The sequence below is a fragment of the Canis lupus genome, chromosome 30 (genome assembly GCF_048164855.1).
Source record: "Canis lupus baileyi chromosome 30, mCanLup2.hap1, whole genome shotgun sequence".
Classification (NCBI taxonomy): domain Eukaryota; kingdom Metazoa; phylum Chordata; class Mammalia; order Carnivora; family Canidae; genus Canis; species Canis lupus.
Window position 1 is genome coordinate 5,015,436 of NC_132867.1, and position 20,165 is coordinate 5,035,600.

At 40.0% G+C, this 20,165-nt stretch overlaps 1 protein-coding gene and 1 long non-coding RNA gene across 6 annotated transcripts in view; one reads left to right on the top strand and one right to left on the bottom strand.

The window, feature by feature from the left end:
- Positions 1 to 14,884: 14,884 nt before the first annotated feature.
- On the bottom strand, positions 14,885 to 19,868 carry LOC140621442 (uncharacterized). The gene is made up of 3 exons (XR_012021123.1): positions 19,293 to 19,868; positions 17,667 to 17,804; positions 14,885 to 16,341 (listed from the first exon to the last, which is right to left on the bottom strand). It is a non-coding gene; the product is annotated as an uncharacterized lncRNA (long non-coding RNA).
- VGLL3 (vestigial like family member 3) overlaps positions 18,852 to 20,165 on the top strand; it is a 47,396-nt gene continuing 46,082 nt past the window's right edge. For 2 of the 5 annotated variants that reach the window (XM_072806509.1, XM_072806510.1), the window contains exon 1: positions 18,852 to 19,039. In XM_072806509.1, the coding sequence (XP_072662610.1) occupies positions 18,914 to 19,039 (126 nt within the window). In that variant the 5' untranslated portion in view covers positions 18,852 to 18,913. Of the gene's footprint in view, positions 19,040 to 19,534; positions 19,724 to 20,165 lie in introns of those variants that run through there. The other 3 variants (XM_072806512.1, XM_072806508.1, XM_072806511.1) reach the window with 3 other exon arrangements.

Here is a 20,165-nt window from a genome sequence, read left to right on the forward strand (position 1 = left end):
ACAACTGCGTAGTTTCTTAAATATATCCCTAGAAAGAAAAATTTTACTTTATATAAATTATGCCTTAACATACATGAGTTAATAGGAAACCATATTTACTTCATAAATTATAACTTCAGTGACACCTGGGTGGCTCAGTGGTTGAGGGTCTGCCTTCGGCCCAGGGCATGATCCTGGGAACCCCGGGATCAAGTCCCACATTGGGCTCCCTGCATGGAGCCTGCTTCTCCCTCTGCCTGTGTCTCTGCCTCTCTCTTTGCCTCTGTGTCTCTCATGAATAAATAAATAAAATATTTAAAAAAATAAATTATAACTTCATATTTAAATTACTTAATATACATTTAAAAACTAACCTAGGCCTAGAAATATGTAACCAAATTAACGTAGACTAAGCAACTTAACTATTCATTTATATGTAGTCTTTTGGGGGGGGCAGTAATTCATTAATATAGATATAGCTTCTCAAAGTTACAACTAAATATTGAATCTTACAAATAATAAATTTAATTTTAATTTTCTTTTGAGGAAATAACCCTCAGTATATAATGTGTATCATGGAGTTTATGGCTCACATGTTTTACAAGAAGAGTAGGCCTCAATAAAGAATTATAAATTGCTTTTGAGTCATTCCCATTCCCTAAGAAATACTGCATAATCTAAATAAAGAATGTACATTTTAATGGGCATAATATTTTAATTTGTTAGTTGCACAAAATTGTGTTCTGGCGGTTTATAAATTATGTAAACATGTGCAAATTCAACTGACATGCATTATTCAAGGATGAATAATTATCCAGAAAGATGAGTGGAGAAAAAAGAATGAAATATAATCCCTCTCTTGTCTCTCTAATTCTCTTTCTCTCTCCCTGCTTCTCACTTCAAGATAGCATAGTAAATACAGAAAAAGAAGGAAAGGATTACTTTGCTATTTCCACTAATAATCCAGTAAATAGTAAAAAAAAAAAAAAAGCTATAATAGCATAGGGGAAAATAACTTAAATTTTTGTTTCTGTTCAAAATAGTCTTATGCGATTAAAGTAATTCAGTTGAAGAATTGGTGAATTAAGATAAATATGCAGATTAATTTTTATTAAATATTTTAAGACAAAACCAAATCACACTGTTTGCTTATGGGTATTTTCTGGCGGGGACTTTATCAAGGACTATTATGTGCACTTGTACTGTGAGGTATTAGACATTCTTATGCAGTCTGATCTACTAAGGATCTTTTTACATAAAGAGTTTATTGCTAATCACATTTCTTAATCTCTTCTTGTGAACCCCAATATAGCAGAGCAACACTTCAGCTCTACTCTCTAGATTACTAAAGACTGTAGATAGTCAGAGGGGATGCATCTTATGCTCTGGTTTCCCTATCATGTGTCTGTAATCTTGTGTAAGATTTTGGTGGGAAGAGTCTTGTTCTGTTTGCAAACTGAATCTAAACTGGATTTACTGTTGGTGCAGCATGATGACACTTCCTGTCTATTATACATTCCGGAGGCAGCTTTACTAAGAAACATTGCCTGCCACTTCATACCTAATAGTGTGTACATTACAAAGGCACTATAGCCTTTTACTTCTGGCTTCCTAAATCACAAATGCTTTGAGGACCAAAGGAGTTGATAAGAAAGACATATGGAATCATAAAAAATGATGATCAAAAATAAAATACTTTTATCCAAGTATTCATCTACCCTCTCAGAAAAATCGATAGCAAAAAAAGATCAACTTTCACAAAGGGAGAGTAATGAGATGTATTTAAGTGCCTCCAGTTCTGTTTGGTAAATTCCATTCTGCTCCCAAATACAGACTCACATTTCTTCTCAGTAATAAGCAATTTATAATCTATTGCATACAGATATCCTGGGAATCTGGGCAGTCAGCCTCATGGAACAAACAAGGTTAGCAGGGAAGACTGGAGTGATGATACATGTATCATGGCTCTCAATCACTCCAAGCTTAAGTCACCAGCAGGCAAGGGGGCGGGGGTATTTCCATCATGTAATAATGACAGATGGCTAAAGGTGGTTTTCTTCTCTGGCACAACACCTGGGTATTAGATTGGCCTTCCTATAAGGTCTTTGTCCCTACCTACTTGCCCCAGGAATTTCTGAAAGCAGCTCCATGTAGAGGACCATGCTTAGATGCACTTGACCTTTGGATTTTGCACTCCTCTAATTAGTCTTCCCAACTTTCCAGTATCCTCAAGAATTTTCACCCACACTCTTTCACTCCCTCATAAGAAAACAAACAAATTGTTTTTCTGCTCCTTTATTTCTCATAATAGTACTATCAGATTCTTGGAGAAGAGTATAATCATCTGTTAGAACAGAAATTAAATCCACTAGCATTAAAAACAATTATTTAGCTTGCCTTAAGGACAGATAGGACTTTGCCTTAAGAAACCCAGAGTTCACGGCTGGCCTAATTCCTAACAGAGAAAGGGAGATGCTCCATTTTGTTCCAGGAAGCAGGACCCTCAAAGGAGAGAATAGTTCCCATCAGTGGAATGCAGTGTTTTGAATTTTCATATCAAAGACACAAGTTGAAAAAAAAAAATTAAAAAACCCCACAAGTTAAGCTTTATATATTGTTACAAATTAAAGAAGAATGACTTAATTCACCTAATTTCCTTTCAATTTTTTTCACTCTGCTATTTTCCTATTCCTCTTGTTTTCTCATCCTATTCCATATTTATATAAAGTGTATTCATGAAACACTTTAAAATCCCAGGTCAAAAGGAAAAAATAAAATTAAAAGCATTTACTGATTTCCTCTTTCCTCCAAAAAGGCAAAAGACTATAGAATTTTTCAATAGCCACTATAAAGTGTCCAAAAACTCACCCTGGTATGGAGGCAGCAAGCTGGAGCCTAAAGGATACTAGATTAGAAATATTGTACTATTTTTATGACTTGGTCAAGTTCCTCAGTTCCTTCATCTGAGGATGAAAATGAAATAACTATACTGATGTTACAGTTATAACAGTCTATATCCCACACTAGATACTTCACAGTAATGGTGAAATAAGCAATAACATACACACGTGCACACAGAGAAATTTACTTGCCTGTATTTTATGCCTAGAGCACAGTGTTCGCATTGGCCTCCTGCCATATTCCTCTACCTATCAAGGCTGCCTTCTATTTGTTCTTAAAAAGGTGTTATAGATTTGCAAGATATTAGTATTAGAGTGATATGTGCATTTTAAAAGAGAACAAAGATGGAACTTTAACCTCGAAATGTCAACTATCAGCTATGGATGAAGATTTCCGAAGCATCACAGTTTGCTACCTCTCAAGTCATTCAATGGCAATTCTGTTGGCAGAAATGTCAATGCGTTAAATGCGACTCTTGCACAAAATGAGAGGAGAACAGGGCCCAACGGCAGTGTGCAGAAGTCCAGGAGAAATGTGTGCTGAAAGAGTACACTTCTACAAAATATGTAGGAAAAAATGATCTGTCTGGATGTTCATTATGGGGTTATTTGCTTAAAAGAAGAGAAACAAAGAAATATATAACAATGACACAAAAACAGTTTGTCATTAGCTATTCAGGGAAGATAATTCAGTTCTTAAAGATGATGGTTATAAAAACCAAAGAGGAACATTTAACATCTGTTCATATGTTTAAAACGGAATTTTCAAAATTTGATGTATACCATCTAAAAAAGCCCTCTCTAGAATGTGCAGAGGGAATATCTGTTTCATTTTGTATACCCCTAAATCCCTGGCATCCTGAGGTGTATGTATCTGGCACATACCAGGTGCTCAATATTGTGTGACTTTCTCAATGAATAACTTAAAGTAAATATAAGAAGAATATATATATATATATATATATAAAAATTAATGTGATAATGCTTCTGTGTTGTAGTGTTGAGTTATAGGTACCTTTTTCCTAATTTTCTGAACTTTTGCTTCCCTTTTCCCACCTTGCTGTCCCCATATATTTACTGTTGATATGCATGAATACATATTTTCAGTCTCCTTCTACCCCAGTACATGTCAGTTTATGTATAGAGCTGGACAAAAGAGAGAATCCCATAAAGAAGGAGATTAGAAATAAACAGATGGCATTTTTTGAAAAACGAAAATTAGGACATAGTGTGGTATGTACTTTGTGTAGCTACAGTCCTGTCTACATCCAGGAATGGTGACATAGCACAGAAATGACTTTTCTCTGTTTCAGTCATGAGCTAGTTTTTCCATTGTACATTTATTCCACAGCTAATAAAACTGAGTGATTCTACTTGTTTTTAATGTTCTGCCAATGAACATACTGCTAAGAACAATGAGTATGAAATGAATTCTCATATTTTTTCAGAGAATTAGTCTCTTACCATGAAGTTTGGCCAAGTCAGGCAAATGAAACCTAGACAATAAAGTTTCAATTAGACATGCTGCAGTACGGACTTCCACGTAGAGTCTCTGAGCGGATTGCAGTTACAGAAATCAGCAAGTACTCTAACAAGATGCATTAGCGTCTGATTTCAGTGTGGCTTTAGTAGTATGTGAGGTCCAGGACAGAACTGCACTGGGTTCAAAACTCAAAATTGCAACCTGGTACATAGTTGGATGCATATACTTGCAGATGCTTTTCTGTTCCAGACTTATTTATCCATCCTTCCATCCAGTTCACTTCTTCAAGACATACTTAAGTTGCACCACTTATTAGTTGAGCTTATTAGCTGAGTTGCCTATTATTAATAGAACTCTTAAATGAGTTGCTAAACACTTTTGGCATCAGCTTCCTCATATGTAAAGTGCAGATAATATTTTAACCATATTGTAGTTGCTGGGATTAAGTTAACACATGCAATGCTTGAAAAATCCTGGCGTATGATAAGACCTCAGTAACTGGTAGCTCCTTTTTACTGGGTCCCAGAAATTGAAGGTATAGTGATGAAAATTTAGGCTTAGTTCTGGTTCATGGCAGTCTGTGATCCAGTGGGTATCATCACAAGACAATTCTATATGGACCTCTAATGTTTCTGCATGTCTTGTGAACAGAAGCACTGACAGCCTTTTGTTCTGATTATATTTTCAAAGATGTTTATGTACAGAACAACCTTGGGAGACAGAGATATGTCTTCCTCCAGAGCAGAGAGAGACATTGTTGTCCATTATAAACGAATTAATGCTTCCCTCTGGGACAAAGTGTGGGCAGGCTTGTTTGTAGCCAGTTCTGAAAGACTGACATTTTCTAAATTTGGGATTCCTTTTCTGTAATGTATCCCATTGCATGCGCATATGTCACCTGGACTTCATCATTCCTCCTTCTGTAGGAATTGAGACTTGGGCAAATGCTGATATTTTGGCTGCAGCTATTCGCTATGAATAATAAAGTGTCCTTTGTTTTTAATGCAGGAGTCTTTTGCCTTCTGCTAGCATCCAAGCTAACTTGTGAACTAGCAAGTTGGATAGAATTTCAAAATTTTCACGATTCCTGACAATCTGTAGGTGAATTATCAGAAGTGTAAAAACGTACCTGTCTAAACATAAAAATGTGCATATAGATATACAAACATATCCCTCTCATGTATATAGAAAAAATGAAGATAGCTAGATATTATAGCAACAGGAACATTATACCATAGGATGTGGTGGTAGCAATATTCTATTAATTTATTAAATGGACACTAAAAACTTTAAAATGGAAAGCAAATGGTGAGAATCACCTGTCAGAACTACTAGCAAATACCGAGAGGTCGTGCTCTTCTTGCCTACCACTTTGGTCCAGAGCATGATGGAATAACTGGTGCATAGTATGTACTCACAGAACATAAAGTCTAGTAAATAAATAATTTATGGATATTATTTTAAAATAAATGTATACTCTTTACTGCCTGATACTTTCCAAAATGGGGTAGTTACTTCCGCACAGGAAATTCAGTCCTTTGCTGAACTTCTTTGAAAGTTCTTCCTTATTCTGTTAGGCTAGTAGAGGATATGCTGTGATAACATAAAAACCACAAAACATTAATGAATGACGTTGCTTAATAAAAAGTTTCTTTATTTCTCACATTATCATTCAATCCAGCTCAGGACACTTGCCTTCCTGGTGGCTCTCTCTTTTAAGTGATATCGCAGGATTTGAGGCTCTTCTATACTGTTGCTCTATGCAAGAGTAAAATGAAAATGGCAGAATTGTCTTCAGTGTTCTTAATTTGAATTAAAATCTGATTTTTTAAACTTAATCCATTGATTCTGTCTTCCCTTAGAGCAAAACAAAACAAAAAGCGTTTATTCTTTCCCACATGATATGATAGACATTCCAGTATTTATTTCCCTTTAGTCTTTCTTTTTCCTAGGCTAAGTGATCATAATCCCTACAATCAGGCCACACATGAAATCATTCTCAGACACCTTATCATGTTGACTATTTTCCTATGGTCACACCTTACATTGTCGAAAACATTTAAAGAGAACCACTAAAAATAAATAAATAAATAAATAAATAAATAAATAAATAAATAAATAAAAATAAAGAGAACCACTAAGAGGTGAATATAGTACCTTAGATGTTGTCAGGCAAACATCGATGGAGTGAGCCGAATTTGTCATGATTTAAATTCTAGAGACTCTAATCCAACACCTCTTGCCTTACATATTATCTCATGAGAATTACAGGACACCAGGAAGGACAATATTTTTAAGTATTAACTGAGCTTGCCGTACCTCATTCCATTTTAGCCTGTCACCTCTCCTCCATTTAGGCCACTGGACTTCACACAGGCATTGCCTCAAGGGGGAGTGGCAACTATGGAAACTAGAGAACAAATTCCTGGCTTTTAAGCTTTTTTAAAAAAAGCCATGAAATAATACTTGAAGATCAAGTTTTTCCTGCCCTTGAAGAGATAGTAATTCTCTGGGATGGAAGAAATGGAGTTACAGAGGAAGCTAGAGAGTTAGATACCGGGAAGAGTAGGTTTCTGTGCCCTGTCCTCTCCCCTTCCACCCTCATGTTTGGAGTTGGTCCTGAAAAGGGCGGAGGAACAATAAAAGTCAGTCATAAATGAAATTTGAAAGGATACAGTACAGGACACCTGAGTGGCTCAGTGGTCGAGCGTCTGCCTTCGGCTCAGGTCGTGATCCTGGGGTCCTGGGATTGAGTCCCACATTAGGCTCCCTGCATGGAGCCTGCTTCTCCCTCTGCCTCTATGTCTGCCTCTCTGTGTCTCTCATGAATAAATAAATAAAATATTTTTTAAAAAGGATACAATACCTGTGTCTCTGCCCTTTGTCTCACATGCTGAGAGGCAGCAGCCTCCCAAGAATGTCACCATAGCATGGGAAATGAGGGGAGGTGGCTTTGTGAAAAGTCAAGACTAAGAACTGAGGCAACCATGGTCTCCCCTCCCCAGCAGAGTTTCCCCACCCCCTGTGCCCTACAAAGAGCCTAATACCATTTCAGGAGAAGGGGAAAAATAGGAAACGTCCACCTTAGCCTGAAATCATGAGCGTACCCAGAAAAAGTTGAGAACACATGTCAGTGACTGAATTTACTGTATTTGACTGAGATTACCTTTTCTGCCTTTAGGAAGACTGTGTGCTTTAACAGGGAATAAGTTGTGTCTTAGAAAAATATTATCAACCTTTTAGCATTTCCAAGGATACAACTGCAGATGGTTTGCTTGTGAATGGGAAAGGTACTGGATTGGGGTGTAGAAGATCTGACTGTAAATTACCACCTTCATGTATTTGGCCCCATTATCACTTCTCTCTTAGCAACAGTTTCACCATGTAAAACACATATTCTGACTTTTTCATAACAGAATGAGGATATTAAGTGAGCTAAATGCCTGAAAAAATGGTTTTATAATATTTAAATTGCCAAAAATATATCACCATTAGTCTATTTCTACCAGCTGGTTGTGGGTCTTAAAATTATGCTAGGTTAAATGTAAGTAGTTTGATATTACATGTTGATATTGAGTGTAGAGAGACACTCTAGTTCAGTGCTTCTCAAATTTTAATGTGCATAGGAATCACCTGGAAGTTCTTATCAAAATGTAGATTCAGATTCAGCAGGTTTGGACTGGGGCCTGAGAGTTTCTACTTCTAAAAAAGCTTGTAGACAACAATTCTGCATGACTATAGACCACACTTTGAGAAACAGTGCTGTAGCTGATGACCAGTATTTGCACATTTCCTGAGCTTGAAGTAACAATTAATATTCAATATAGTACCTCACACTGCCTCAAGAATAGCTCCCACAATTCTTTATCTCTTCCATCTGTTCATATCAAGTTCCTCATATTCCCAGCATATCTGAAATTGATGATGTCATGACCTGATTATCAAATGCTCTGAAATCGCTTTCAGTTTTTTTTTTTTTTAATATTTGTTATTATCCATAGAGAACATGGTGTACTTCCAGGGAAAGTCTAAACAAATAGTTCAGTCCTTGAGAATTTATGAGATTTAATCCCACAAAATTGGCAGCAGACATACCATTATTTCAGTTATTCACTTTTAAGAAATGAATAAAATTCATATTTGTATATAAGTAAGAAAATGAAACAAATATTAAGGCAATACAGATACTGTTTTATTTAGTTTGCTTTTACTGTATCTTTTTGAGATTTCAGGAAGGTGGTGTATGTAGGTTGTTGTCACCTGTTTCTGTTCTTCTGGTGAGCACCACTATCATCTAGAATACAGAACATCATTGTAGACATTAGAAATGATGTTATTTGTTCAACTGCTAAAAAAAGATTGTAGACAAGACAATGTGGATTCCTAGGATAGAATGCGTAAAATCATCTAGAATTGCCACAATTCCACATCAGCTTTTTTCAACATCCCTTTTGAGATATGGTCTGCACAAAGAGTTGGACTGTGGAAACAGATTACTGGGGTGAATAATGTTGAGGAAATCACTTAACCACTTGATGCCTTGATTTCCTAATATGTATAATGGAGATAATTATTGTATTTACCTCATGAAGCTTTTATGAGAATTAAATGAGTCAATATATGTAAAGTGCCAGGCACAGAACAGGTACTATATAAAAGCTAACTATTATTGTTGTTATTATTATTATCATCATCACTATTATTACTGTTACTTTACTTCCTTATCTGATCAATTTTATGGTTAGATAACTTTAGGGAATCTATCTCTACCTATACGACCTGCGTGGACTTGATTTTGTAATCTTTTTGGACACTAACATATGAAGGATGAATAGCTGTAATTTATTGTCAGTGGAGATGATATGAATCTCTGAAATCTCAATGGATTTTGTATTTTTCAGTTGTAATACAGCTATACTCTGTTAAAGAAACTGTTCACATTAAAATCCTTAGAAAATAGGGCAGCCTGGGAGGCTCAGTGGTTTAGTGCTGCCTTCGGCTCAGGGCCTGATCCTGGAGACCCGGGATTGAGTCCCACATTGGGCTCCCTGCATGGAGCCTGCTTCTCCCTCTGCCTGTGTCTCTGCCTCTCTCTCTCTCTCTCATGAATAAATAAAAAATCTTAAAAAATCCTTAGAAAATAAAAAAAAAGATGTTTTCAAAAGTATCAAAAATACTCATCACATCCAACATTTTCTCATTATTCTAAAGACAATATGAAAAGAGACATGTGTTTGAAGACATTACTTACTTCTCAAAGAAGGAAAGGGAAATTAGGCTAAATGATAATTAAAGGTATATTTTCTGGGTAAAGTTTACATAAAATATTCCTAGTGTCTGTGTTCTTCCTATTTGGTGTTGAAGGAGACCAACAAGAACATTATAGATTAACAATTCCACAACATTCACAGATCACAGAGTGAGTCGTTCAATTCAAATTAATGACAGCAGGTTTACACCGTACTTACTTTTCGTGCTGTGTGAGTCACCAAAGAAACATCGAACTCTGCCTTTTCCCCCAGGGAATTTATTGTTTTATCTTTTCATAAGGGAGGCAAATATGGTAATTGAAATGATTAAGGCAAAATAAAGAATAACAATAATAATTGCATATATCAAGCCACAAAATATAAGGTGCAGGCAGTACAAACTATAATGGCATAAAAGAAGCCAGTTTTAAAATGTTAAGATATGCTTTCTAGAAAAGGTACAACTTATTATAATGGGCCTTGGAAGTAAGTGGGATTTTGAATTAACTCCAGGCATCTAAAGCCACAGGGATAATAATGTTAAGATATCCTCTCCAATGATCTCTTTATTTAATGAGAATGAAATAGGCAGTTGGGACGCAAATAAATTACTTTCAGGATTTGAAGAACCACGCATACTTCACTTTTTTTTTTTTTTTTATCAAGCACAGTGCATGGAAATTTGGCAAAGCCAAACAACAAAGAGTTGAGGATTTTTTGTTTGTTTGTTTCGTAAAAGTTGTTGGTCTTCAAAGTGGTTCAAAAAGGCTTCTTTAAATGCAAAACCTCTTTTGTGTTTGTTAACTGTAATTATTTACAAAAATGGTGATTGACTCTCAGTGTTCCAGGTTGACACCTCTCTTACAAAGTGACAGCACAGTCCTTTGTGCCATTTTGTGCCTAGTGATCGTGGGAAGTTGTGTGACATAGCTTATCCTCTCTGCTTTCTCTTTTCTGAATGACAGCAACATGGGCCTTTGGCTTCGTTAACCCTAAAATATTTAAATCAAATTATAAAACTAATGTATTAAAAATGAGAAATAAATTCAAACCACATTGTTCTGGCTGCTGTGAGTTATTAGTCCAATTGGTCTTTGTCTGTGGCTAGTTAGCCCAATGCATTAGAACAGAATGTTAATGATGCCAAGATCAAGGGTTTAATCTTCCCTGGTCTACTTAGCTTTGTTCCATTCCACGGATAGGACTATACCCAACCCCAGGCCAGACTTCATGTGATTATATTCCACTTGTCAGAGGCTGACAGAGACAATGTAGTTAAATTAGTTCGGATCTACCATCACTACCCTGAAAACCAGCAAAGAAGCAGGCGAGGAACTCATGGTACACAATGAGCTAATGGTCTATCATTATCTTCCATGAGGACAGATGATTCTATTTCACGATTAAGTATGTTCTCTTTGCTAATTTTTAGTACAGGCTAAGCAATGTCTTGATACTCTTCATCTCACTGTTTCCCAACTTCGATTCCTCCATTATTAAATCTCTATAAAATACACCAGATCAAGAGTACAATTCCAGCCAAGATTGATACAAACAAACAAAAAACACCTCCGCAGAGAGAGCATGCTGAGTGTTTCAGGAATACAGGTGACTTCTCTAATCACCCTCTCCTACACAACTTGCTGTCCTGTCCACCCGCCTACTCTGGCCACTCTTCTTTACTCCACTGAAAGTCCTTGTTTCCTGGAACCATGGCCATGATTCTGGTAATATCACAAGCTATTCAATTTTTAGTACATTATGAAGGAAACAAAAAGAAGAAAAATTAACCAGAAAAGTACTTTTGAGATAAAAGTTCTCAGTTCTACCCAAAAAGAAAATTTATAAGTTGCTCCTATAATCCCTTACAATTCATTCTTCTGTTGCACTTGGGAATTTTCAGGAGTTCCTCCACTTCTTTCCAAACTAGTTCTTAAAGCTGGAAACCCATGCTTGGCAGAAGTTTTAATTAAATTGTTCCATTAGACAATCAATCTAGAAAGTCTTTTCTGAGGCTTGTCAGTTCTTTGGTGAATCTATCTTATTACGTCCTTCACACATATATATGAAGTTATATATATTATATAACATTATATATATTATATAATGGTTTAGTACCCATTAATTATTCGGTAATATGGTAATACGGTTTTTTTGGAGTGTTTTGGAATCAAACACTGCAGTCAAATCCTGGCTCAGCCACTCACGAGCTAGGTGATATTTAAAATATTTAATTTTTAATTTTTCTGCAGTTCAGCTCTTCCATATCTGAAGTGATGATAACAAATACTGCATAGGATTGTCGTGAGAATTAAATGAGTGAGATAAAAGCAATTTTAACATAAATGTCTGGCCCATCGCAGAGCCTTATAAAGTGTGAGTTCTCTTTATCACTATTTCCTCCATGGAAGTTCAAAAATCATAAATACCTGATCTATATAAACCCCTCCATTATCCTTCATCCTCTTATAAAAGCACATGCTTTAAATCATCTAACTAGTCTATAACCTACATGGCAAGTGGTGAAAATCAACTTTTAAACTAAGCCTATCCCTACAACTGTGACTATGTTGAACCCCAGAGGAAATTATTCCTTAATAAAGTACAAAATAATTGCCTCATCCAACAAATTTCTAATGAATACTTGTACCATGATACAATAGTGAAGAAAACATATATGTTTTATGCCTGTATGGATCATTATGGAGAAACAAAGGGGGGAAAGTTAGGAAAAAACCTGTATTTCAAAAGGAAGGTGGTAAGCAGGCAGTTATTGGAGAGAAGGGTGGGGATGGAATGGGTAGAAGGGTATGGAAGTAAGTTGGCAGGGGAAGAGAGAAGAAATGAGAGAGAGAAACAGAAACAGAGAGAGATGGAGGGAGACGGAGAGATAATTTTATAAGAAGCACTATATTCACTATTCAACTCGGTGGACGATGACCTAGCCCAGAGTAAGGGTAAGATGGGACACATGAATCTATTATTCCTTGAGTTGGTCTAATTCCCACATGCCTCTCTCATATTATGTATATCTTGTGAATTTGAGTATGATTCTAGCATTTAAAAATTAGCATAAATGACATGACACCTTAAACATGGACTATATTTCATCTGTTCAATCCAAGAAAAGGTAGTCTTTTCAATGCTCAAGCTCAAAGTATCTGTGTTGAACTTAATAAGACTCAGTACATGTGCATCCAGTTTATTGTAGGGTACTGAAGAAGTTTTCAGTAATAATTGGGCTGCATATGGTTTCATTTGCTTTATTTATTGACTTTAGAGTTCCATGTAAGATATATCTCCACTCTATAAGTCTTGCGTTCTGTTGAAGTGCTCTGGGTTGGAGGTAAATTTTTGTGAGTTATTTGTATATATAGATGATTTGAAGATGGATGAGGTCTCTTAGGAGGAGAGGCTTGAATAAGATAAGAAAAAGTCCTAGGTCAAAGCAACCAAGAAACTCAATATTTAGAGTTGAAGTAGAGGAGAACTTGGCAGAGGAAGCCAAGAAAGAATAGCTGAAGTGTTAGTAGACAGATTCAGACAGGGGAATGCCATCAAAGGATGTCAAGAGAAGAGAGAATTTTAAGGAGTGATTAATCCTTAATGTCAAAATGTATGAATCATCAATGAGGATGCAGTTTTAAAATGAACTTTGAACTGGTAAGTGTCATCATTATTAGACTTTAAAAAATTTTTGTGGGGTGATGAGACAGAAATCTGTTTGCAAGCAGACTAAAACGGTAATGGAAAGGGAGAACATGGAGAAAGTGAATTTGAGGGATTTAAAGATGGTAGAGGAGATAGGAGGCAAGAGTTGTAAGGCAACGTGGGTAATCATGCTAGATATACATAGTAAAGTTGCTGAGCATTGAGGAAGGCCCATTTAAGGCAGGTGATCCCAAAGGATCACCTGAATAAAGTGGTTTATTGCTTTACATGTGAGTTTTGACCTGTTTTTTACAACCATTCCAGTGGTATTACAGGCATCACCCCTAGATCCAGGCAACCAGAGCCCCCCTCTGGCCTCTGAGTTTTAGATTACTCCCACTGGCCCTCTTCCTATTGTGCCTCTCCTCATGGGAATCTATAGGGCAAAGGGGACAAAGGCAAAGGCCTTCCTTTTAGTCCCTCCTTCCCACATTAAACTATTGTATTAATTTCCTATTGCTGCTGTAACAAATTGCCACTAACTCATGGGCTTAAAACCATGCAAATTGATTATCTTACAGCTCTGGGGGTCAGAAGTCCAAAATGATGTTGGCAGGGCTCTATTCCTTCTGGCAGCATTCGGGCCACTGTCTTGCCTTTTACAGCTTCTAGAAGCTGCCTATATTCCTTGGCTTGTTGCTTCTTTTCATTTTCAGTTATCAAGAGCCCGTAGAGTCCTTTTCACTTCAGATCAATGTGACACTCACTCTTCTGCCTCCAGCCCGCTCAGACAATCCAGAATAATTTTCCTTTCTTAAAACCTGCTCCTTAGTAGCCTTAATTCCATCAGCAATCTTAGCTCCCTTTTGCCATGTGAAATTAGAGTATTCATAAAATCTAGAGATTAGAATTTAACATCTTCAGGGACTGGAGAAGCATTATTCTGCCTAGAACAACCATGTTTCTGTACTAAAGACTTGGGAAATCCCTGTGCAGATGACCCAAGTCCACTTTCTGAGCCATGATTCCTAGAATGGGCTGCATTATCAGGGGCCTCAGTTTAGGCCAGAGGGTGAGTCAAGAATAAGCTGTAAGGTGAATTGAGAGGACGGTGTAGATACACAGGTTGAGAAATACACGTGTTTGGACTGTTGGTTCCCAATGGTTCCTTATGCTGGTTCCCCAAGTTACAGACGAACCTGGCCATCATCACTCAAGAAAAGAAAGAAACCTGCTTTCTTTTTTGCCTTATCTCATTCCAAGAGATATTGGAAAAACCCATTTCATGTTACCCCTTCTAAATAAAACTGGTTTGTGGATTGCACACCACCAAATTCCAGCTATAAAATTGTAAACATGCTGGGAAATTTGGTGAGGGGAGCCAAAACTACAGTGACTGTAAACCCGTCTCAGAGAAGTTGGGAACATTTAAGGTAATTTTGGTATTCTATTGGAATTGTAGTGGCTGGGATAGAAAAGAGTAAGAAGATAAACACCAGTGGGTAAGATCTAGTTCTACATCACAACTGAACCAGAAGGGAGGTGGAACAGTTTGGGAAGGAAGAAAAAATATAAAAGGGTAAAATTTAAGGAATTTTAGCTCAGAAGTACAAATAATCAAGTTCCATTTCATTATTATTTTATTCCAAGTAATTGTGACACCTCAGCGTAATAGACATGACAATGAATACACCAGTGATCAGATCACATTCTCTGATCTGTGTGACTCACTACTGTTAAATGCAATTGGCCTACATTTTTTCTTCCCCACCCCTTTTCTAAAACTCCAAGATGACCAAATGATCTGATCTAAAAACTCTTCTTTTATGGTATGTATATGCTTAAAAGGATACACACACACACACACACACACACACATACACGTGCATACCACTTTATGCCTATAATTTTGGTAGTAGTGTGCCTCCAATTCTGTAGATGTTAATCAGACCACATGTTTGCTTATCATTGGAAGATATTTTAGACTAGATGATCTTTTTGATCCTTTTCTACTCTAACACCCTAAACATCTACCTGGGAAGTCAGGTATATGTGCTCTCCTACCAGAGCTCCAACTTAACTTTCCTTAACAGGAATTATTCTACATTCTATTAATGAGCAAACCAAGATTCCCAGCCCTTGACAATTTATCTTCCCTCTCTGTCCAGTCCACGTCTCTCCTAGATTCTAATTCTGTGCAGAACTTTTTGTTAGTCTCTCATTTTTTCCCCATCAGTACAATATACAAATGGAAAGGTATCAAAATAAAGATACTTCATTATAGAATGATTTTGCCAAATACCTCCAGGCTTTTGAGTCCATGACTTATTAGTATCCAAGAACTACATCTTTGTCATATAATAAATATTTGCAACATACTGGAGGCCATATGGGGAACAAGGAAGATGCAGAAATTGGGCGTATGGACATTTTGGATTTAGTTTTGGCTTCATTTTCTAAGTCAACAGATATATACTGAACATCTTCTAAATGTGGACTATGCATTCACATTTAAATGTTCTCTGCAAGTCCATTGTCGGAGATACATTGAACACATAATTATACTAAAAACAATGAGCTACAGATAATTAAGTTATTTGGAGATATAGTTGGAAGTGTTAAGTGTTTAAAACAGGAGGCTTGCAATAGAGGAAAGGGTGCCCTTGCAAACTAGCTTTGTGGCCTAATTTAGTCACTTTCCACGCCAGGTCCAAAAGTTTCTCATCTCACAAGGATCTTCTCATTCTGATGTGGAAATCCTGATGCAAGATCTGAAACCCCATGTTCTGAATTACGACCTTCACTGATGGGCGTGAATCCTCCACAAAGTTTTAAGCCCTTTGAAGAATTTTTTTACTCCTTTTTAAAATACTCTTCAATGAATGCTTATTAAGCCAGGCATTATATGATTGAGATTCACAGATTTAAAAAAATCACAGTCCCAATTCTCAAGTGGCCATGGTCATGTCGGGGGGAAAGAGCAAATATACAATTTCAGATCAAGTAGTTGGTATGGTGGAGTTGCCGAGAGTAGAGGCATCAAAGCTAGTCTTCAGTAGATGTTTTGGAAGATGATTCCCTAAAAAGCAAAAAGGAGGTAACAAGTGAAGAAGGTAGAGTGTGTTGGTGCAGAAGTTCTGGTCATGCATAATAAAGGAAGGTCATAGGAGACACCAGGCTCTTTCCTGGAAAGGGAGGTTCAATGCACATGGCTGAATAGATAGTTATATAAGTTGGTGACAGGGACCAGAGGCAGGGACCAGAATTTGAAGGTTCAAGACTTGGGACTGTGGGGAGATATTACAAAAGTTTTTAAAAGAGGGGTAAAACATTATTACTCTGTTGGATTTGCAGTGGCTGGGACAGAAAACAGTAGGAGGATAAACTGTGTGAAGAATGGATCAGAAGAGGGTTCAACCTGGGGTTTGGAAATCAGGAAGAAGCCTCTTGCAGGAGTCTGGATGAAAGATGCTGTGTGAACTAAGGGTTATAGCAGCAGAGATCAGAAGATGAAGGAAGAGAATCAGAAGTGTAAAAGCTGGAATCAAGTGGACTCTAAGACCCGACGTAGGGACTGTAAAAAGAAGAAAGAAGCGTCTGATCATTTCTAGCTTGGCAATTGGTAGATGGGAGTTTTAATATCTGAGCTGGAAATTAAAAAAGGAGGATCAGGTGGGGCTGTGGGAAAATATCAGTGCTATCATGACTAAAGTTCCTATGGAACCATCTAGTAGAAGCCAAATAGATGAATCTGGAACACAGGAAAGGGTGACCAGAGGATGTCATTTTTTGAAAAGGCAGCGATAAACATTTCAAATAATTTCATATATGTCTTATTGATAAGAATACCTCCTCATTACGAAAAGCACAAAATCCAAACTGTGAAAGCCCTTAATTAGTATGCTTTTAATATTCAATGGATGAAAGAATAAATGAGTGTATAGGAGCTGTTTTGAGTAGCAAAGAGTTCCTGTCAACTACTATAGTTCCTGTATTTGTATAAGTGTATATACGTGTGAATATACATGCATTTATGTATGTGAGTCTGTAGAGTTATGTATCACACATACACATTCCTATCAAGATTAGCAATTTATTAATAGTGTATATGTCTATGAGGCTGCTAGGGCTGCCATAACAAAAAACACAGGACTGGGTGCCCTGAACGACAGAAATTTACTTTCTGACAGCTTAGAAGTCCAATGTCATGCTGCCCTCAAGGCTAGTTTCTAGTGAGATGTCTCTTCCTGGCTTATAGACTGCACCTGGCTGCATATGACTGGCTGCCATAAAGCCTTTCCTCTGTACCACTGCAGACAGCCATCCCTACTGTCACCTCCTCTTCTATAAGGATACCAGTTTTAGGTTAGGACTCCAGTTATGACCTCATTCAAATTTAATTACCTCCTAATAGGCCCTGTCTCCAAACAGTCACATTGGCAATTAGACTTCAACATAAGAATTTTGGAGGGACACAATTCAATCCGTAACATCAGTACATGTGACATCCCGATTGACTTTCTCTCAGGCAAAAGATAGTCTCTGAAAGTAAAGAAACAAGACATACTTGTTAAAGTTCAAAGAGTTTGCTTATTTAGAAAATAATTATAATTCTTTGCTACTTTACCTGATTATATAAAAATACAGTCATATTCGTACAAAGGGATGTTTTTTTTTGGGGGGGGGATTATAAACCACTTGCAAATAGATCAACCTTTAATAGCTGAATGGGTTTGACCAGTTGTCATTGTCTGTTACTCTATGGAAACCAGGTGGGAAGAGCCAGGAAAGGTTGACGTCCCGCAGGAGTGTCCCGACCGTGAAGGTGTAAACTTGGAGCTGAGATCGTTCGTAGGAAACCGCGTTGCATCCTTGGCTTGCGCGTCCTTGTAGTGAAGTCAACTTCCACTTGGGGTCCTGTGTGACGCGGGGGCTAACCCCAGTGTTACTCCGCTTTACCTCTTCGCACACCTGGCCTTCGCTTAGGCGGGTCTCGGCGTCGGTGTCCCCCACGCCCCCCGACGGCCGGGTGGCCAGGGCGGGTGCAAGCGGCGCCCCGGGGCGCGGGGCCCTCGCCCACGGTTCCCTCCACCTCGGCCCGCGGCGGGGAGGCGGGGAGGCGGGGAGGCGGGGAGGCTCGAGCTGCGCTCCAATCCGCAGCCCCGGGCCGAGGTGGAGGGACTTGGCGGAGCGCCCCCGCGCCCCCCCGCGCCCCGCCCCGCCCCGCCCCGCCCCGCCCCGGCCCGGCCCTGCCCAGGCGCGGGCTCCGGGCGTGGGGCGAGCCCCGGGCGTGCAGCGCGCCCGCGAGGCTGAGCCCCGCTCCCCGCTCCCCGCTGCCCGCCGGCCCCGCGGCTGCGGCTGTGGCTGTGGCTGCGGCTGCGCGGGGCGCCGCGGTGCGCGGGAGCCGAGCCTGTGACGCCCACGCCGCGCGGCGGGCCGGGCACCCTCGGAGCGGCTGAAGATGAAGGTGCCCGCGCGGGGCGCCCGCCGCTTGCCGACCCCGCCCGCGCCCCCGCCCGCGCCCGCGCCCGCGCCCGCGCCCCGCGCGGAGCCCGCGGCCGCCGAGGACCCGCCTTCGCCGCAGTAGCCGCTGCAGCAGCGACCCCGGCGGCGGCGGCGGCAGCTCGGGGACCGCCGCTGCCCCGGCTGCCATGAGTTGCGCGGAGCTGATGTATCCCCCGCAGCCGCATGGCGCGCCCCAGTGTGCGCCCAGCCCCGCCGCAGCCGCCGCTTGCCCCGCGGCCCGCCGCCTCCCGGCGCCCCAACCCGGCCGGCAGGTGAGTCGGCGGCCGCGCAGCCCGCGGGGGGGCGGGGGTCCGGGGCGCGGGCGGGGCGCGGGGCGCCGGGGTGCGCGGGGCGCGGGGGTGCGCGGGGCGCGGGGAGCGAGGCCGACCCTGGCCCGGGCTCCGCGGAGCGCCCGTCACGGAGCCCGAGGCCGCCCGGCGGGGCCGCCTTGTCAGCTCCCGGGCTCGGTCCCACATCCACCAAGGGCGTCTGCCTTAGGAGTGTGTGAGCAAACTTCCTTCATACCGAATACTTGCTCTTTGGAAAGGCGGAGTGTTTCGCGGTTGTCTTGATAAGGGGAGACGGTGTGGCCGGCGCGGGGCCGCCTGACCACCCGGGACTCCCCGCAGCGGGGTCCGGGGCGCGGCGTCGGCGTTGCTGAGCTCCTCGCTGCAGGCTGGAGCCGAGGGCAGGGATTGATCCCAACTTCCTCATTCATTTTTCGTTCCGTCCAATCGCAGAGAGGTTACAGCCGAGTCCGCTAAAGTGTGTCCCCACTCAGGAGGGGACCCCGGACCACCAGATGGTGAACCTTCACCACGCTGAGAATGACAGAGTGTGGTGGGTCCAAAGGGTTCCAGAACCAGGAAGATGCTATCGCTCCCCTAGAAGGGAGACTTCGGTGTGGGGATTTGGCGCGAGGTACCCCTGGACATTCCTCTCTGGACACCAACAGGGTGTGTGTCAAGCTTTAGTTAGTGCTATCAAGAATACATATGTGAGTATACGGCACCGGCGTGCACCAAAGTAGGGTCCTCAAGAGTCTGGGAGTTACGGTGGGTTAATTTGGGGAGAGTGAAAAAATACAGGTCATGCACGGCGAGGTGGAGACACTTCTCAGGGAACTAGATACAGTTTGGAAATTACCATCGACAGAATTTGTTGATTGGCTTTTTAAAAATTTCTTAGAAACTGTATATTTTATTGTAGTCTTAAGGGTTTGGCTCTTTATTATAATTTATATAATTCATTTTGATTTCTGTATTCCCTTTACCTGTTTCTTTGCTTAGATTTGTAGTGCTACTCTTTGAAAAGAAATCATAACTTCAGTTTAGAATTTAGGGACTCTAAAATTCAGCTGGTTCTGGAGCAAAGTACATGCCCCAGAGTTAGCGGCTA